This window comes from Thamnophis elegans, chromosome 13, assembly GCF_009769535.1.
Source record: "Thamnophis elegans isolate rThaEle1 chromosome 13, rThaEle1.pri, whole genome shotgun sequence".
NCBI classification, from domain to species: Eukaryota; Metazoa; Chordata; class Lepidosauria; order Squamata; family Colubridae; genus Thamnophis; species Thamnophis elegans.
Window position 1 is genome coordinate 49208787 of NC_045553.1, and position 14250 is coordinate 49223036.

The 14250-nt window shown below is 54.7% G+C and overlaps 1 protein-coding gene across 3 annotated transcripts in view; it reads right to left on the reverse strand.

The window, feature by feature from the left end:
- Nucleotides 1–12910, reverse strand: part of ZBTB16 (zinc finger and BTB domain containing 16) — a 154317-nt gene extending 141407 nt beyond the window's left edge. For 2 of the 3 annotated variants that reach the window (XM_032228825.1, XM_032228822.1), the window contains exons 1-2: nt 12741–12910; nt 8377–9702 (exon numbers count right to left, since the gene is read on the reverse strand). In XM_032228825.1, coding sequence (XP_032084716.1) covers nt 8377–9623 — 1247 coding nt within the window. In that variant the 5' untranslated portion in view covers nt 9624–9702; nt 12741–12910. Of the gene's footprint in view, nt 1–8376; nt 9703–11856; nt 12280–12740 lie in introns of those variants that run through there. The other variant, XM_032228823.1, reaches the window with a different exon arrangement.
- Nucleotides 12911–14250: the final 1340 nt, after the last annotated feature.

Genomic DNA, 14250 nt, shown 5'->3' on the forward strand with positions numbered 1-14250 from the left:
GAGAGGAGAGAGAGAGAGAGGGGAGAGAGGAAGAGAAAGAGATGGAGAGGGGGAAAGAGAGAAAGATGGGGAGAGAGAGGGATGGAAGAAAGAGAAAGAGAGAAAGAGGGATGGAGAAAGAGAGAAAGAGAGAGAGATGGAGAGAGGGGGAAGAGAGAGATGGGGAGAGAGAGAGGGGTGGAGAGAGAAATGGAGAAAGAGAGAGATGGAGAAAGAGAAAGAGAGAGAGAGAGAAAGAGAGATGGAGAGAAAGAGAGAGATGGAGAGGGAAAGAGAGAGAAAGATGGTGAGAGAGAGAGGGATGGAGAGAGAGAGAAAGAGAGATGGAGAGAAAGAGAGAGATGGAGAGAGGGGGAGAGAAAGAAAGAAAGAAAGAAAGAAAAAGAGAGATGGGGAGAGAAGAGGGATGGAGAAAGAAAGAGAGAGAGAGAAAGAGAGAGAGATGGGGAGAGAGGGAGGGGTGGAGAGAGAGAGAGAGAAGAGTGGGGGAGGGAGGGAGGGAGAGAATAAGTGAGCAAAGATCATTGCTGGTGTATCCGATGGCCAATTCAAAGGACACCCAGAATGGCTGAGCTGGTTTAAAATGGACCCTCCGTGATCTCCTTTGATCCTACAGGACCCTTCCAAGCCCCGTTGGTCAAAAGGTGGAGGCCCTGGGGCCATTTTAAGAGAGGAACCAATTAACTAGGATCAGGACGGTGTCTCCTAATTCAAAGGATTTGTCCTTGGATGGATCAGAGCCAGGAGAGTCCTTTGCAGAGAGCCTGGGGAGGCAGAACCACCTTCGTGGATCTCCAAAGCTCTGCAGTGATCCATCCGTCAGGCAGCCCCCACTGCTGCCGCTGAGCCCAGGAAGGAAGAGATTTCCTCTGGCAGAGGCCCTGATGGTCCCCCAAATCACTTCAGGTCTCCAGGTCAGTTAATCCTGGGCAGCCCCCTCGGCTCTCGAGACCCCAGCAGGAGCCGAAGTCCCTTCCCCACTCTTGGCTTCTCCCGCCTTCCCAAGCCAGGCCAAGATGGCCGACTTTGCATCCCTTGACAGCGAGGTTGTCAATCAACAGTGATCCTTGGGCTTTCTTTGGGAAGGGGGAGGCAGCTCCACTTTTAAGGAAGCCCCCCCCCCATTCCCCCAAGGTCAGCTTGCAGGGGTCTGACTTGATGCAGTTGTAGGAGGCGTTTGGGCCAGGAATGATGCGCTACCACCAATAAATCCAGATTGTTTTTTGAAAGAAAGCAACTCACCCGGGATTTTCCCTATTGAGAAGAGAGGTCAGCAGAGCTTCTCAAAGCCATGCCTTGAGCTCCAACCTTTCCAAAGGGCAGGAGTTGGTCCAGAAGGCACCTCAGTGTTCCTGGCCACCCGTCTGCTCCACATGTCACCCTGGCCTCCAGTGGCCAATCCAGAACCAGCTGAAATGGTAGAGCTTGTGCACGGGGTTGGACTAGAAGACCTCCAAGGTCCCTTTTAACTCTGTTATTCTGATTTGTGGGACAGCCTCTCCCTGATTATATCCACCCACCCCACTAGACCCAGCAGGGAAGGCAATCCCATTGGTCAACCCTGTCGCCTTGTGTAACGTTCCCGTGGTTCGTCCATGAGGCCAATGTGGAGAAAAGATACAGACACGATCTTTCTCGGGATGGAGCGACCCAGATTGGGGGTCTGAGAGCCGCTTTTATTGAGATAGGACAAAGGCAGGAGGAGCAGTAGCATGTGGTTAAAAACAGCCTGTAAAAGTACAATTTCTAATCTTCTGCTCAGGGAAGTTCTGTCTATATATGGTCAAATCCTGGGCGTCATTGGTAGGGCACATCTCAGGATGTTATGTTATGAACTATCAGGATGTTATGGGGTTTTAGGAGTTTGTTTTCTCCTGTGTGGTTCAGCGTGGCTCTGCATGCCCCGTTATCCACTGGGCCATGGGTGACCGCTACGCCTACACAAGGAGCTATATTACAACAGCCTTGTGGGACCCAAGACTTCTCTGCTGCAATGCCTGTTCTCCCATCCCAGAGGTTAGGTTGGCCCAGAATGGCTGCCATGCATTCCCAAGCAAAGGGGTTGCAGTGTTAGGGAAAAGCCCCTGACGAGGTTGTCATTTATCTACTGGTCTGATGCCTCAGCTGTTGTTTATGCTCCGTATTCTGTTTGATTCATGTAGTTTCCACCTGTCGGAAGCTGCCCTGGGTTGGGTTTAGTTTAGTTTACTTGATTGTCATGGCCCCTTGTACAACGAAATTCAATGCGATCTTCAGTGTACAATGCCAGTCCAGGTTGTGGTTGTTAAGGAATCCCGCGCCGTCATTAAGCACAACATCAGGGGGCGGCTGCTTTCCTCCTCGACTCGACTTCTTGGAAGCTGGCAGTGAAGATCACAAGGGGTGAGGATGTGACTGTGGGAAGCTGTGACCATTGTAAACTGTGTGCCAGTTGCCAAGTGCCCCAATTGTGGTCTTGTGACTGGGGGGGGGGGGACACTGCGACAGCCACAACTTCATGGACCGGTCATAAGTTGCTACTGAGAAAGGCGCATCATATCAACCAACCAACCAATCAGTAAATCAATCAGTCAATCAATCAGCCTGTCCATTGGTTGGTCCATCCATCCATCCATCCATCCATCCATCCATCCATGACATCAAAAGCTCTACTTCAGAGTCACCACCAATGGGAGGAACTGCTGAAGTAACTCAATATCTTCTCCCTGCCCAAGGTCAGCAGAACTTCTCAAAGCAAAGCCTTGAGCTCCAACCTTTCCAAAGGGCAGGAGTTGGTCCAGAAGGCACCTCAGTGTTCCTGGCCACCTGTCTGCTCCACAGGTCACCTGTGAAGGACAAGTGGACCTCAGGCCCCTTTCTCCACCACCAGCCTGCCTTCCATGGATGGAAACAATTCCCAAAGTTCAAGGCCACATGCGGCTCTCCACCTCTGATGAGAAACAGCACCCCCGGTTTCTTTCGGGTGTGTGTGTGTGTGTGTGTGCTCCATCCAAGGCTCCCAGCTCCTGACCAGGGTCAGGGCCCTGAACCTGGCTGGCGGCCCTCATTTCCTGAGTCCTCTCGGCCATAAAGCAAGGAAGAAGCCCTTCAATAGCCGGACCAATTGAGGGGCCCACAAAGCCCCCCACCACTGCACTGCTTCCCATTAGCCGGTTGCAATGCCAGGTGCCACTAATAAGGGCCATCAGCCAGAAAGAAGCCAAGCCAGCCCAGACACATTCTGGAAGTTATCACTGTCAAACATTTGGGGGGGTGGGGGTGGCGGAGGGGGAAGAAGCCAGGAGTGTGGAGAAGCCAGGGGCAAATCCGTCACAGAGCGGTTAGCGCAACACAGGGGAGAAAAACACACATGGAATCATTATCTTCTCCAAGATCCAAAGCTGGAGGTGATCACAGGCTGGAGATGCAGTCGCACCACTGTGATTTTTTGACTACACTCTGAGCACATGGACACACGGACACACACGGACACGCCTGATCCAAAGCTGCAGGCATGGGAACGAGGCCCCATGCAAATTCCAAGCGTCATTCTGAAATAAAAGGATAACTGCTTTTGAAAAAAAAAAAAAGAGAATGATGCTTTCATTTATTTCACCGAGTTTAAAAGCATCCACGCTATTCCCTTCCCCAAGCGGGCAACTAAAAGCTGCAATCAAGGCAAACATTAAATTAAATCTGACCACCTCTGAACCGTGTTGGAAACTTTCTATTTGCGGAAGTAGATGGTTCCACGCTCCACGCATGTTCCGTGAGTCAGAACCCATCAGCCCCATTTGGAAGAGAGAAACAGGTGGTAGCAACATTGCAAGTCTCAAGTGAGAAGGGAGTTTGGTCAAGAGGTTCAAGACCCAAACTTGAGGGGCTCTTCGAAGATCTTGGGGGAAACGAGAACAAGAAGCAAGAGAGGAATCATGGACACCAACTCTGAATCTCTTCTGTCTGAATATCTCTTCTTACACACATTTTGCCCAGAAATATTTTCTCACTGTTTTCTGCCACGCAGAATTTAGCAAAACAAAAAAGGCACCGTTCAAAAGAACGACAGAAATTCCAATTAACGCTAACATTCGTTTGTGATTCTAACACAATTAGAAAGTCCTGCGCAGGTTTGGCTAAAATTCTTCAAATTAGCCCGCATTTTCAATTAAGAGTTATACAGTTCTGAACATTAGTTAGCTTTTGATATGAAATGTTATCACTTTGTATTAATAAAAGATGAAAAAGCATCAACATAGCATCAAAGTATAGTATCAAAGCACATGGAAACGCTTCAGATTTCTCAGTAAGTGTGATAAAATATTGCACATCGAACATTGTTTAGTAGGTGTCAACTTTTTCAGACAGATAAGAAGGAAATCTGGCCACCAGTCATAGCTCGAAACAATAGAAATTTACTCTCATTTCCCCATCATCCCATCGCCCTTTGGAAATCACGATTATTAATAAAACCTCTTTAGTTTTTTCTGATCTGGGCTTTAAAAATTGTTTAAGCAAAATGACCTCCAAAGAAGGGGGAGTTAACAGAAAATCAAAAAAAAACCCACAGGCTCTGGTATCCATGTGTCACGGCTCATAAAAATTCAGGTTGCAATAAATACCAGGGACACCAAAATTGTCAGCACCTTCAGCTGAAATTTTCCAGATTTGATGGCCTGATTTAAATCACCCCCAAAGTTGAACTCAATCTGGGGCATACCGTGGGAGGAAACATTTCACGGGTGGTAATGGATTGCTGAAATGTCAGTTCCACTACTGGGAAGGGAGTGTCGGCAGATAACACAAGTTCACAACTGATTTAAGCACGTTCACACGCTTGAACCCAGCCCTGGTTTCACGGTGGTGATAAGCAAAATTCACCCACAGGAGCTGCAGCTAAGTCCAGTTCATGAGAATCAGTTTTCTCCTTGTGCTCCTCTGAAACAAACCCTTCATTAATTTCTGCTAGATTATCCCATCAATTTAGAAACCACATAAATTTAATAATAATTAATAATTATATAAATAAAGCGCATCATTCAGAAAGGACGACGCTATCGGAATCTTCCTTTTTGGCCCTGAATTTCCCTCCCTTCCCTGGCCTAGCCAGTGTTAAGAACACCATAAATAAATAATTCTGCCAACTACAGGTGTTGTTTCAATTACATCTAAAAGAGCACAGAACATGACGCTTTAAAAAAAGCAGCTTTTTTTAGACAAAAAGAAAAAAACCCCAAACAGCCTTCCCATTTCTTTTTTTAAAAGCACCTTTTTAAGACTGAAAAAAATCTGCCACCTTACTCATCAATTCACCGGTTCGCGTGGAGTCAAGGAAGCCTTTGACGGGATTAAGGGAATCCAAGGGAGGAAGGAAATTCAGACCTCGTAGTGAAAGCGGCAGGGACGGGAGAAACAACCGAGGATATCGACCAGCTCTGGCAATCCCAGAATGGCTCAGGATTTAAAATCCCGAACCGTGGCACTTGCCAGCCGGCCAAGAGCACCTTAATGCCCAGAATTTCTTCTCTGTCACACACACACACCGCCCACCCCCCTTGCCAACCTCTAGTTAAGCCATCCTGATCCTTGAACCAGAGGTTGGCCAGAGGGGGGAGCAGGGGGACAAGAGGGGGGTGTGAGAGAGAGAAGAAATCCTTGGACCAAAGCTTCCTGACATGACCTGGCCTTCAAAAGCCAGCTCTGATCCTACAGAAGAACGTTTCTTCCTAACTTCCATGATATTTGGGACCCAGCTTCTCCCTCTTTGCTTTCTGAGAGGCCCCAGGCATCTCCACAGCCCCAGGTGAGGAACAGAGATTTGTGGCCGCGGCCCCCCCCCCCAAACATCAGGGATCTGCAGAGAGAAAGCAAGCCAGGTTGTGAGGCTCAGGACTTCCCTGGGGGGCTCCAAATCCCTCTGTCCTCACAGCATATCCAGGACGGCTGCTCCAAGCCCCCTCCGGCTTGCTCCTCTCTTCCCATTATCCTCAGGGCTTTAGGAGGCGCAACGTACCCCAAGAAGCAGCGCCCCTTACTCAGGGCGTATCACCTCCGAAACAGAAACCGGTCCCTGGCTACGGGAGAGCTGAATATAACCATGGCTAGCAGGGGCTGAAAAGCCAACCCTGAATGCTTGCAAAGCCATTTTTGTGGGAGGGGGATGAGTCCTCCCTGGGTGGCCCAATGGCCGGGGGGGGGGGGCTGACCTCGACGGGCCAAGTGCTTGGGAGGAGTGCCAGGGGCAGCCCACCTGCCCATCAGCTGTGGCCCTGCTGAGAAGGGGGAAAGCAACCGTGGCTATGCCACCCTGAGTTTCTCTTTCTAAGAGTCGCCAAGCCCAAAGCAGCCTGCTCCTTCCTCACCGGTCCTGCCAAACGTACATTCTGTACATTTGGAGTACAGTAATTAAACTTGCTGGCTCATTAAAGCATCTCTGAGCATCTTCTGCATTGTGGCTCGAATCCTATTAGCAGGCTGCCTTGTAAATATGTTTACACAGTATTAGAGGCATAAGAAATATGCTTCACTCTGCACCTTCGCCACCGATGTTTGCACAAGACGAAGGCACCAATTTTGTTTTTCTGCATTACAAGTAAGGCCAGGTGCAGCCAAGCAGGGACTGCCAAGCTACCTTTGCTACCTTCCAGACCCACCCAGGCAGACAGGGGAGAGGAAGGGGGGGTGTCCTAATCGGGGCTGAGCAAAGAGAACCCCCCCCAAAGGATCAACAGCCTGCTCAGGAAATAAGAGAAGCTCGGAAGCCAAGCGCAAACCAGCATTCATGAAAGCAGGAATAAGAGAGTTGTGTCCCCACAAGAAACAGACAGGCCCACCGTATTTCCCAAAAAAACGCTGCCTTTACAGGAACAGCCTCCTGTCAAAATGGATTCTCCCCTTCCGTGCATTTGACATGTTTTTTTTTTTTTTTTAAATAGAGACCTCTTAAGCAGCCGGGTTCAAAGGAAAGCAATGCTCAAAACTACAATTGAGCAAAGACAGATTTCCCCGTATTAAGTTCCCTTCAGAGAGCAATTTGTTTCCAATGTGCTGCTCCGCTTAAAGCCACCCTGGATGTCAAACAACCCAAAACGACATTTTAAACTTTTTTTTTAAAAAGGGAATCTGTCAGGAATAGGTCCCCGAAGAAGAGCATTAAACCACTTGGGAGAAGCACCAGCCAGACACTCTGAGCCCTGCGCTGGTTTTTAGTTAACGTGGAGATAGTACAAAGATTTACACCGGACCTTTGCAGAAATCCTCACCCTATTTAGAACAGAGCAATCAATAAAAACAAACTTTGGCAATAATCACAAACTGACCCAGTGCTCAAAACACGCAATTTCCGCCTAAACCTAAAAAATGCATGCCGGGGTTCAAATTTGCCATCCAGAAGGCCGAGCCTAAGCTAGCATAAGTGAAAGTAGCTACTAGCAAGCAACTCAGCTCAGCCCAGGAAACATTACTTAAACCCCACTTTACGTTAATAAACTGGAGCAGCTTCTACAAGAATAAAGCTGAGTTTAAGGGGGGCAAAATTAAACTGATCAAAGAATGGTCATCCAGGTGCCACGGACTGCAACTCCCATCACCCACCGCTGGCCTTTGGGGGTGGGGAGGCACACGCATTTCACAGCATGCAAAGGGCCAGGCATTTCTCCTTGGACTGCAGCCTCTCACTTCTGCCTCAGCAGCATGGAAGAATCTCTTTTCTTTCTTGGACAAACACACTTGTGGCGTCCACACTTTCTATTCTCCCACAGAGAAACTTCAGAGGAGCCCTACTCCTGGACCAGACCAAGGGACACGCTTACTCCAGACTTCCGTGGCTGAGCAAATGCTTGTGTATCTGGGAAGGAGGACACTGGTCTTCCTCTTACTATTTGCCTTCCCTAGCAATCCTGTCGCTTGGAAAACAATGCTGGTGTCTCCAAGGCATTAGCTGAAACCAGCTTCATGGTCAGCTCTGGATGGAGGAGGAGAGGAGGAGGAGAGGAGGAGGAGGAGGAGGAGGAGGAGGGAGGAGGAGGAGGAGAAGAAGAAGAAGAAGAAGAAGAAGAAGAAGAAGAAGAAAAAGAACAAAAGGAGAGGAGAAGGGAGGAGGGAGGAGGAGGAAAAGAAGATGAAGAAGAAAAAAAGGAGAGGAGGAGGAAGGAGGAAGAGTTCCTTGAGCCCCCCAATTCCTATTCTGAAGACCAACTTGCAAAAAGGCCACCTGCCCTTCAGAGCCTTTAAACTCCCTCTTTGGTTTTCCCTTCTGAGCAAGAGGCTCAGCCTGCAACTGACTTCCTTGCCAGGAAGAAAAGGAACCTCATCGGGTCTCTCAGAACCGCAGCCACTTTTCCCGACCCCCCCAGGAAGCGCACAAGGTGCAAAATACCCGCGAAGGGGGGGGAGAGCTACCTGTGCTGTTCCACCGTCTCGTTGTCCGGCAGCTCCACCCCGCAAACGCTGCACTGCTCCCCGACACTCCGGTGTTCGGTTTTGATCCCCACGGCCAGTTCCCCGAGTTTGTTAAAGAGCTCCCTCTGGATGAAGCCTTGCGGGAGGAGCCCTCCGTAGGAGCCGAAGTCCATGGAGACGGCCAGGGCCGGCTGGACGTGCAGGGTGGGGGCCATGGAGACGGGCAGGCCCAGCATGGACTCGCTCTTGTGGTTGGGCAGCACCGAGTACATGCCCATCGGCTTCTCCCCGTGGGAGGCCAGGAGGTCCGGCCCAACCGGGGGGCCCTGGACCGCCTCGAGGGGTTGCTCCGCGTTGTCGTCCCGGGGATAGTGAAGTTCCCGGGCGCTGGTGATGACGCTGCTGCGGGTGGGGGTGCCAGGCCCCTGCTTGCTTTTATCCTCTGCTTTGTCCCCCCCGGAAGCGCCCAGCTCCCCCGACCTGGGGCTCTCGTGGCTGGAGGCCTCCTCTACCTGCATGGCTTCGGTCTTCAGCTCGGACACGGCCGGGCACCGGCCATTGGCAGAGTGCAAGTCCTCGAGGGCCTGGCGGGGCAGAGCCCCCTGCAAGAGCGACTGTCCAATGCTCATCAAGCTGTCCACGGCAGTCTTGGTGGGGCTCATGGCCGCCAGGCCGAAGGAGGTGGAGACCGAGGGGCTGTGTTCCACCATCGTCCCCATCAGGCCCTGACCGGCCAGGCTGGAGTAGCCGCTCTCTTCGCTGGAATGCTTGGAGAGCAGGATGTTCTTAATGTACCGGGACTTCCGATCTTCCTCGTCTTCGGCACCGCCGTCGGTCATGCTGACTTCGGCCTCGTTGTCTTCCGATGCCTGGATGGTCTCCAAGATCTTCAAGCACTGCTCCTCCAGGTACTCGATCTCGAGGATCTCCGCCGCGTACAGGAGGTCATCCAGGTCCTCAACTTTGGCCTGCAAGGTGGCGGTGTAGGCGTACTCCAGGATCTGCTGGAAGGTCTTTGGCGAGAGGAAATCCAAGGTGTAATGCTGGCTGTTGCGGTGGAAGAGGATCTCAAACATCTTGCTGGTGCACGCCAGGACAGTCCGGTGGGCGTGGAATTCTTGGCTGTCCACCAGGATCACCACATCGCACAGGGTGCCGGCCAGGCGCATCTGGTTGGCTTTCTGGAGAAGGCCAGTGGCGTGGCTGGGGTTCTGGAGCTGAATCAGACCCATCTTAGTCAAATCCATAATGCTCCTCCCGGGCTGTAGGCATCAGGGAGTCCTTCTACAGCGGTCTCTGTAGCCGTCTGGCGGAGGGCTCAGCGATCTGGAAGAGGAAAGCAGGAAGGAAGGGAAAGTTTACAGGGGAAACGTAATTCATCCATGTGGGATCCCACCAAAGAACCCAACCTGGGGGCAGGAAAGGGCGGTTAGTTCAGGTGGGGCGGGAAAGTGGAAGGGAAGGAACATCAGCCTTGGTTCTCTAGGGAGATTCTCAGCCCTCCAGGTGATGGTTGTCCCAAAGGGGCTTTTTTAAGAGCCAATGGAGAAAGAGAAGAGGGAAGGAAGGAAGAAGGAAGAGGAAGGAAGAGGAGAGAGAGAAGGGGGAGGGAGAGATGGAGGAAGGGAGGGAGGGAGGGAGGAAGGAAGGAAAGAAGGAAGGAAGGAAGGAAGGAAGGGAAGTCTATGGAGATTCTCAGCCCTCCAGGTGATGGTGGTCCCAAAAGGGCTTTTTAAAGAGCCAATGGAGAAAGAGAAGAGGGAAGGAAGGAAGAAGGAAGAGGAAGGAAGAGGAGAGAGAGAAGGGGGAGGGAGAGATGGAGGAAGGAAGGAAGGAAGGAAGGAAGGAAGGAAGGAAGGAAGGAATGGAACTCAATGGAGATTCTCAGCCCTCCTGGTCATGGTTGTCCCAAAGGGGCTTTTTAAAGAGCCAATGGAGAAAGAGAAGAGGGAAGGAAGGAAGAAGGAAGAGGAAGGAAGAGGAGAGAGAGAAGGGGGAGGGAGAGATGGAGGAAGGAAGGAAGGAAGGAAGGAAGGAAGGAAGGAAGGAAGGAAGGAATGGAACTCAATGGAGATTCTCAGCCCTCCTGGTCATGGTTGTCCCAAAGGGGCTTTTTAAAGAGCCAATGGAGAAAGAGAAGAGGGAAGGAAGGAAGAAGGAAGAGGAAGGAAGAGGAGAGAGAGAAGGGGGAGGGAGAGATGGAGGAAGGAAGGAAGGAAGGAAGGAAGGAAGGAAGGAAGGAAGGAATGGAACTCAATGGAGATTCTCAGCCCTCCTGGTCATGGTTGTCCCAAAGGGGCTTTTTAAAGAGCCAATGGAGAAAGAGAAGAGGGAAGGAAGGAAGAAGGAAGAGGAAGGAAGAGGAGAGAGAGAAGGGGGAGGGAGAGATGGAGGAAGGAAGGAAGGAAGGAAGGAATGGAACTCAATGGAGATTCTCAGCCCTCCTGGTCATGGTTGTCCCAAAGGGGCTTTTTAAAGAGCCAATGGAGAAAGAGAAGAGGGAAGGAAGGAAGAAGGAAGAGGAAGGAAGAGGAGAGAGAGAAGGGGGAGGGAGAGATGGAGGAAGGAAAGATGGAAGGAAGGAAGGAAGGAAGGAAGGAATGGATTCTCAGCCCTCCTGGTTCTTCAGTTGCCTGAAGAAGCTTCTTGGATGAGCTGAAGAGCAGAGCTGAAGCAACTTCTTGGATGAGAAACGAAATGTCTTCAAAGGAAAAAAAAAACTAGAAAGTCCAGTTGCCTCTTGCAAAAGGACCTTTGGATCAGCCTCGGTTCCTCACTTGGCCAAGTCCTTCTCTGACCAAAAGAAAACTGACCCCCTGCCCCCTAATCTAACCCAGGTGGACATACTGAATGGTCTCCTTCCAACCACCCCAACTTCCTCAATGTCCAGCTTGCCCAAACACAGCTGTGTGGTTTCCCTGGCAACACCAAGGAAGCAGCTTGTCCCTCTGCCTCCTTGCAGGATGGTTTCCCCCCCCCCCCCACTTCCCAGGTTAGTTGCTTATCAGAACCCTTAACAACCCCCCCCTCCAGTTCAGGATTTCTTAGTGGTGTCCCATCCATAATAAGTCATTTATCTCTTCCCAGTTTGAATAGGGACAGTTTTGTAGCTTCACTGCACACCCAACCACCCAGAGGGTTCTGAGACAGGAGTTTTGTGTTGTCATCTCCCCCCCCCCCCACCTAAGTTGTTAAGACGGAGAAAAGAAGAGGAAAAGAGAGGGAAGAAAAGGGGGGGGCAATTCTAGCCTCAAATTGGCTTAAAGGCTTAAGGCGAACTTCTTCGGAGGGAGCAACTTCTTAGCCCCCCCCCCCAGGCCTCCCAAGCTTTAAAAGCAGCGGCTCCTCCACACGACAGCCCCCCCCCCACCTTAAAAACGGGGAGGGGGGATTTTTCTAAGGAGGGAATTGCCTTTAAAAGCAGCCCGGGGTCAGCCGGGATAACTCCGGCCCCTTCGAGGGAAAAGCCCCAATTCCTACCTTCTCGGGGGACTGGAGGAGGGAGGGGGCCCCGTGCCACCCCCCAGCTCCCTCATCAGCAGCGGCAGAGCAGCTGGATGATCCCCACGGATCTGGGGCACCTGACTGAGGAGGGGCGGGAGGAGGGGCTTAAAGCTGGAGTCTAGCAGAGGTCCGGACGCCCCCACCCCAAAAAAGGGGGGGTGCAATAACACGGCACCCGTGGCGACCCCCGACCCGAGCCAAGGCAGCTGCGCAACGCGGGACCTATTGGCCTCCGGCGAGCCTTTCCTCCGGAGCGAGTCCCGCCCGAGGGGGCGCCCGGAGGGTTCGGGGCTGGCCGTCGGAGGAAGGGCGGGAGCAGCGTCCGAAAGCGCCCCGTCGTCCGCAGCGCAGCAGATCCCGAGCAGCCCGCGCCCCGTCCCGTATTCGCTCCGCAGACCCTTCCCCACGCGCCCCGAGTCGCGTGTCCGAGCCAAAGCCGCGCTCAGACGACCGGGAGGGGGGGGCTGACTCCGGGGAAAAGCCGCTCTTCTCGGGCCGCTCCCGCTCGTCCGGCGCGCATCCCCGCCACCTCGGAGCAGCCGCCCGTCTCCCTCCGCGGGCAGCCCGGGCGGAGGAAAGCGGGCGGCTGCCCTTCCTCGGGTCCCTCTCGGGCGGCCCCGCGTTCGGAGCGCCCCGAGGGGGCCAGGCGGCTCCCCTTCCCCGGACCGAGCCGGCTCAGCCGGGCTGGCAGCGGCGCCCGTCGCCCCTCCGCCGCTTGTTCGGGTCCTGCCGGGGGAGCCTGGCGGGAGCCGGGCTGCAGGAGCTGCGCTGCCCCGTCCCGATCCCGCCCGGCGGCCGCGAGGCAGAGGCGGCGGGGGAGCCGGGCGCAAGTTCTCCGCCGCTCCGTCCGGGCCACTCACCGTCGCGCGGCGTCCCGGGCCAGGCGGGCGGGCTGCTGGAGACCCCGCGGCGGCGGCGGCGGCGGCCGAGGACAGAGCATCGCCGGCGGCGCGGCAGGCGAGTTCGCAGCGCCCGCTTCCAGCCTCTCTAGCGGGGCTCGGCGGCGCGGCCAGCAAATCACCAGCCGCTGCCTGACGTTGCCGGGCGGCGAGGCGCGTCGGAGCCGCCCCTCCCCCGCCTCCCCCGCGAAGCCCCCGCCGGAAACCATCTTGACTGCTGGCACCGGCCGAGCCCGCCCGGCCCCCGCCCCGCCCGACCGCCCGTCCGCCTGCCCGGGGCTGCCCTGACCCCTAGTGCCCGGCCCCGAGGAGCACAGCCCGCCCGCCCCGCTCGGCCTGAGGGAGGCGCGGCCCCTCCTCCTCCGCCCCCTCGGTGAGGGGGGGGGGCAGAGGGCGGGCGGCGGCCGAGGGCGCTCTGCACATGCTCTGGCACCCCGGGCCCGCCCTGGCTCCGCTCGGCCTGAGGGGGGCCGCGGGCCCCGGGAGGAGGGAAGATGCGCGCCCGGCGGCGGAGCGGCACTCTGCACATGCTCTGGCACCTCGGGAAGACGCCCGCTTGGCCCCCTCCGCCCCCCCCCCCAGCCGCGCGAGACGGGGGCAAGTGGGGGCGCCGAGGCCGAAGGGTCTCTTCGGGCGGGGTGGGGGGTCCCAGTCGGGAGTGCTGACGGGGGGAGGGGGAGGGAGGGGGGCAGCGCGGCTGCGGGCCCGCCCTCGGAAGCGCCCCCCCCCCCCGGCCCTGGAGCGAGCGGGCGCCGGTGCTGGACAGCGCTCGCCGCTTGCCCGCTTCCAACATGGAGGCGGCGGCGGCAGCTGGCGAGGGCGGGCGGAGGCCAGACACGCCCCTTTCTCTCGGCCCCGCCCCCACGCACCTGCTGCTGCTGCTGCTGCCCCGGCTCGCCCACGCCCCAACTCTGAGTCGGGGGGAGCCGCGCGGGAGCCCTCCGACCCCGGCAGACAGGGCGCCGCCGGTCGGAACACCCCCCCCCCCCCGTCCCCGAGAGCGCCCGTGCAGGGCCTTCCCCGGCACACCTGGCCGCCCCGTCCAGGAGGAAGCGGGAGTGAAGCCCGTTTGGATGGACTCACTTGGACCCCGTTAGAGTTGCAGCGCCGCGAGGATGGGGGGCGGCAAGTGGAGGGCGCCAGTTGGGGAAGAACAAGGGTTGCAGGAAAACCGGGCGTGGCTACTAAAGCGAAAAGAAGAACCAGGGAAGGCATGATAGCAGCCTTCCAATATCTGAGGGGCTGCCCCAAAGAAGAGGGGGGGGGAGTTGTCAACCTATTCTCCAAGGCACCTGAGGGCAGGACAAGAAGCAATGGATGGAAACTAATCAAGGAGAGAAGCAACTTAGAAATTAGGAATTTTCTGACAGTGAGAACAATCAACCCATGGAACAGAAGTTGCCTTCAGAAGTTGTGGGAGCTTCATCACTGGAGGCTTTCAAGAAGAGACTGGACTCCCGTCTGTCATAAA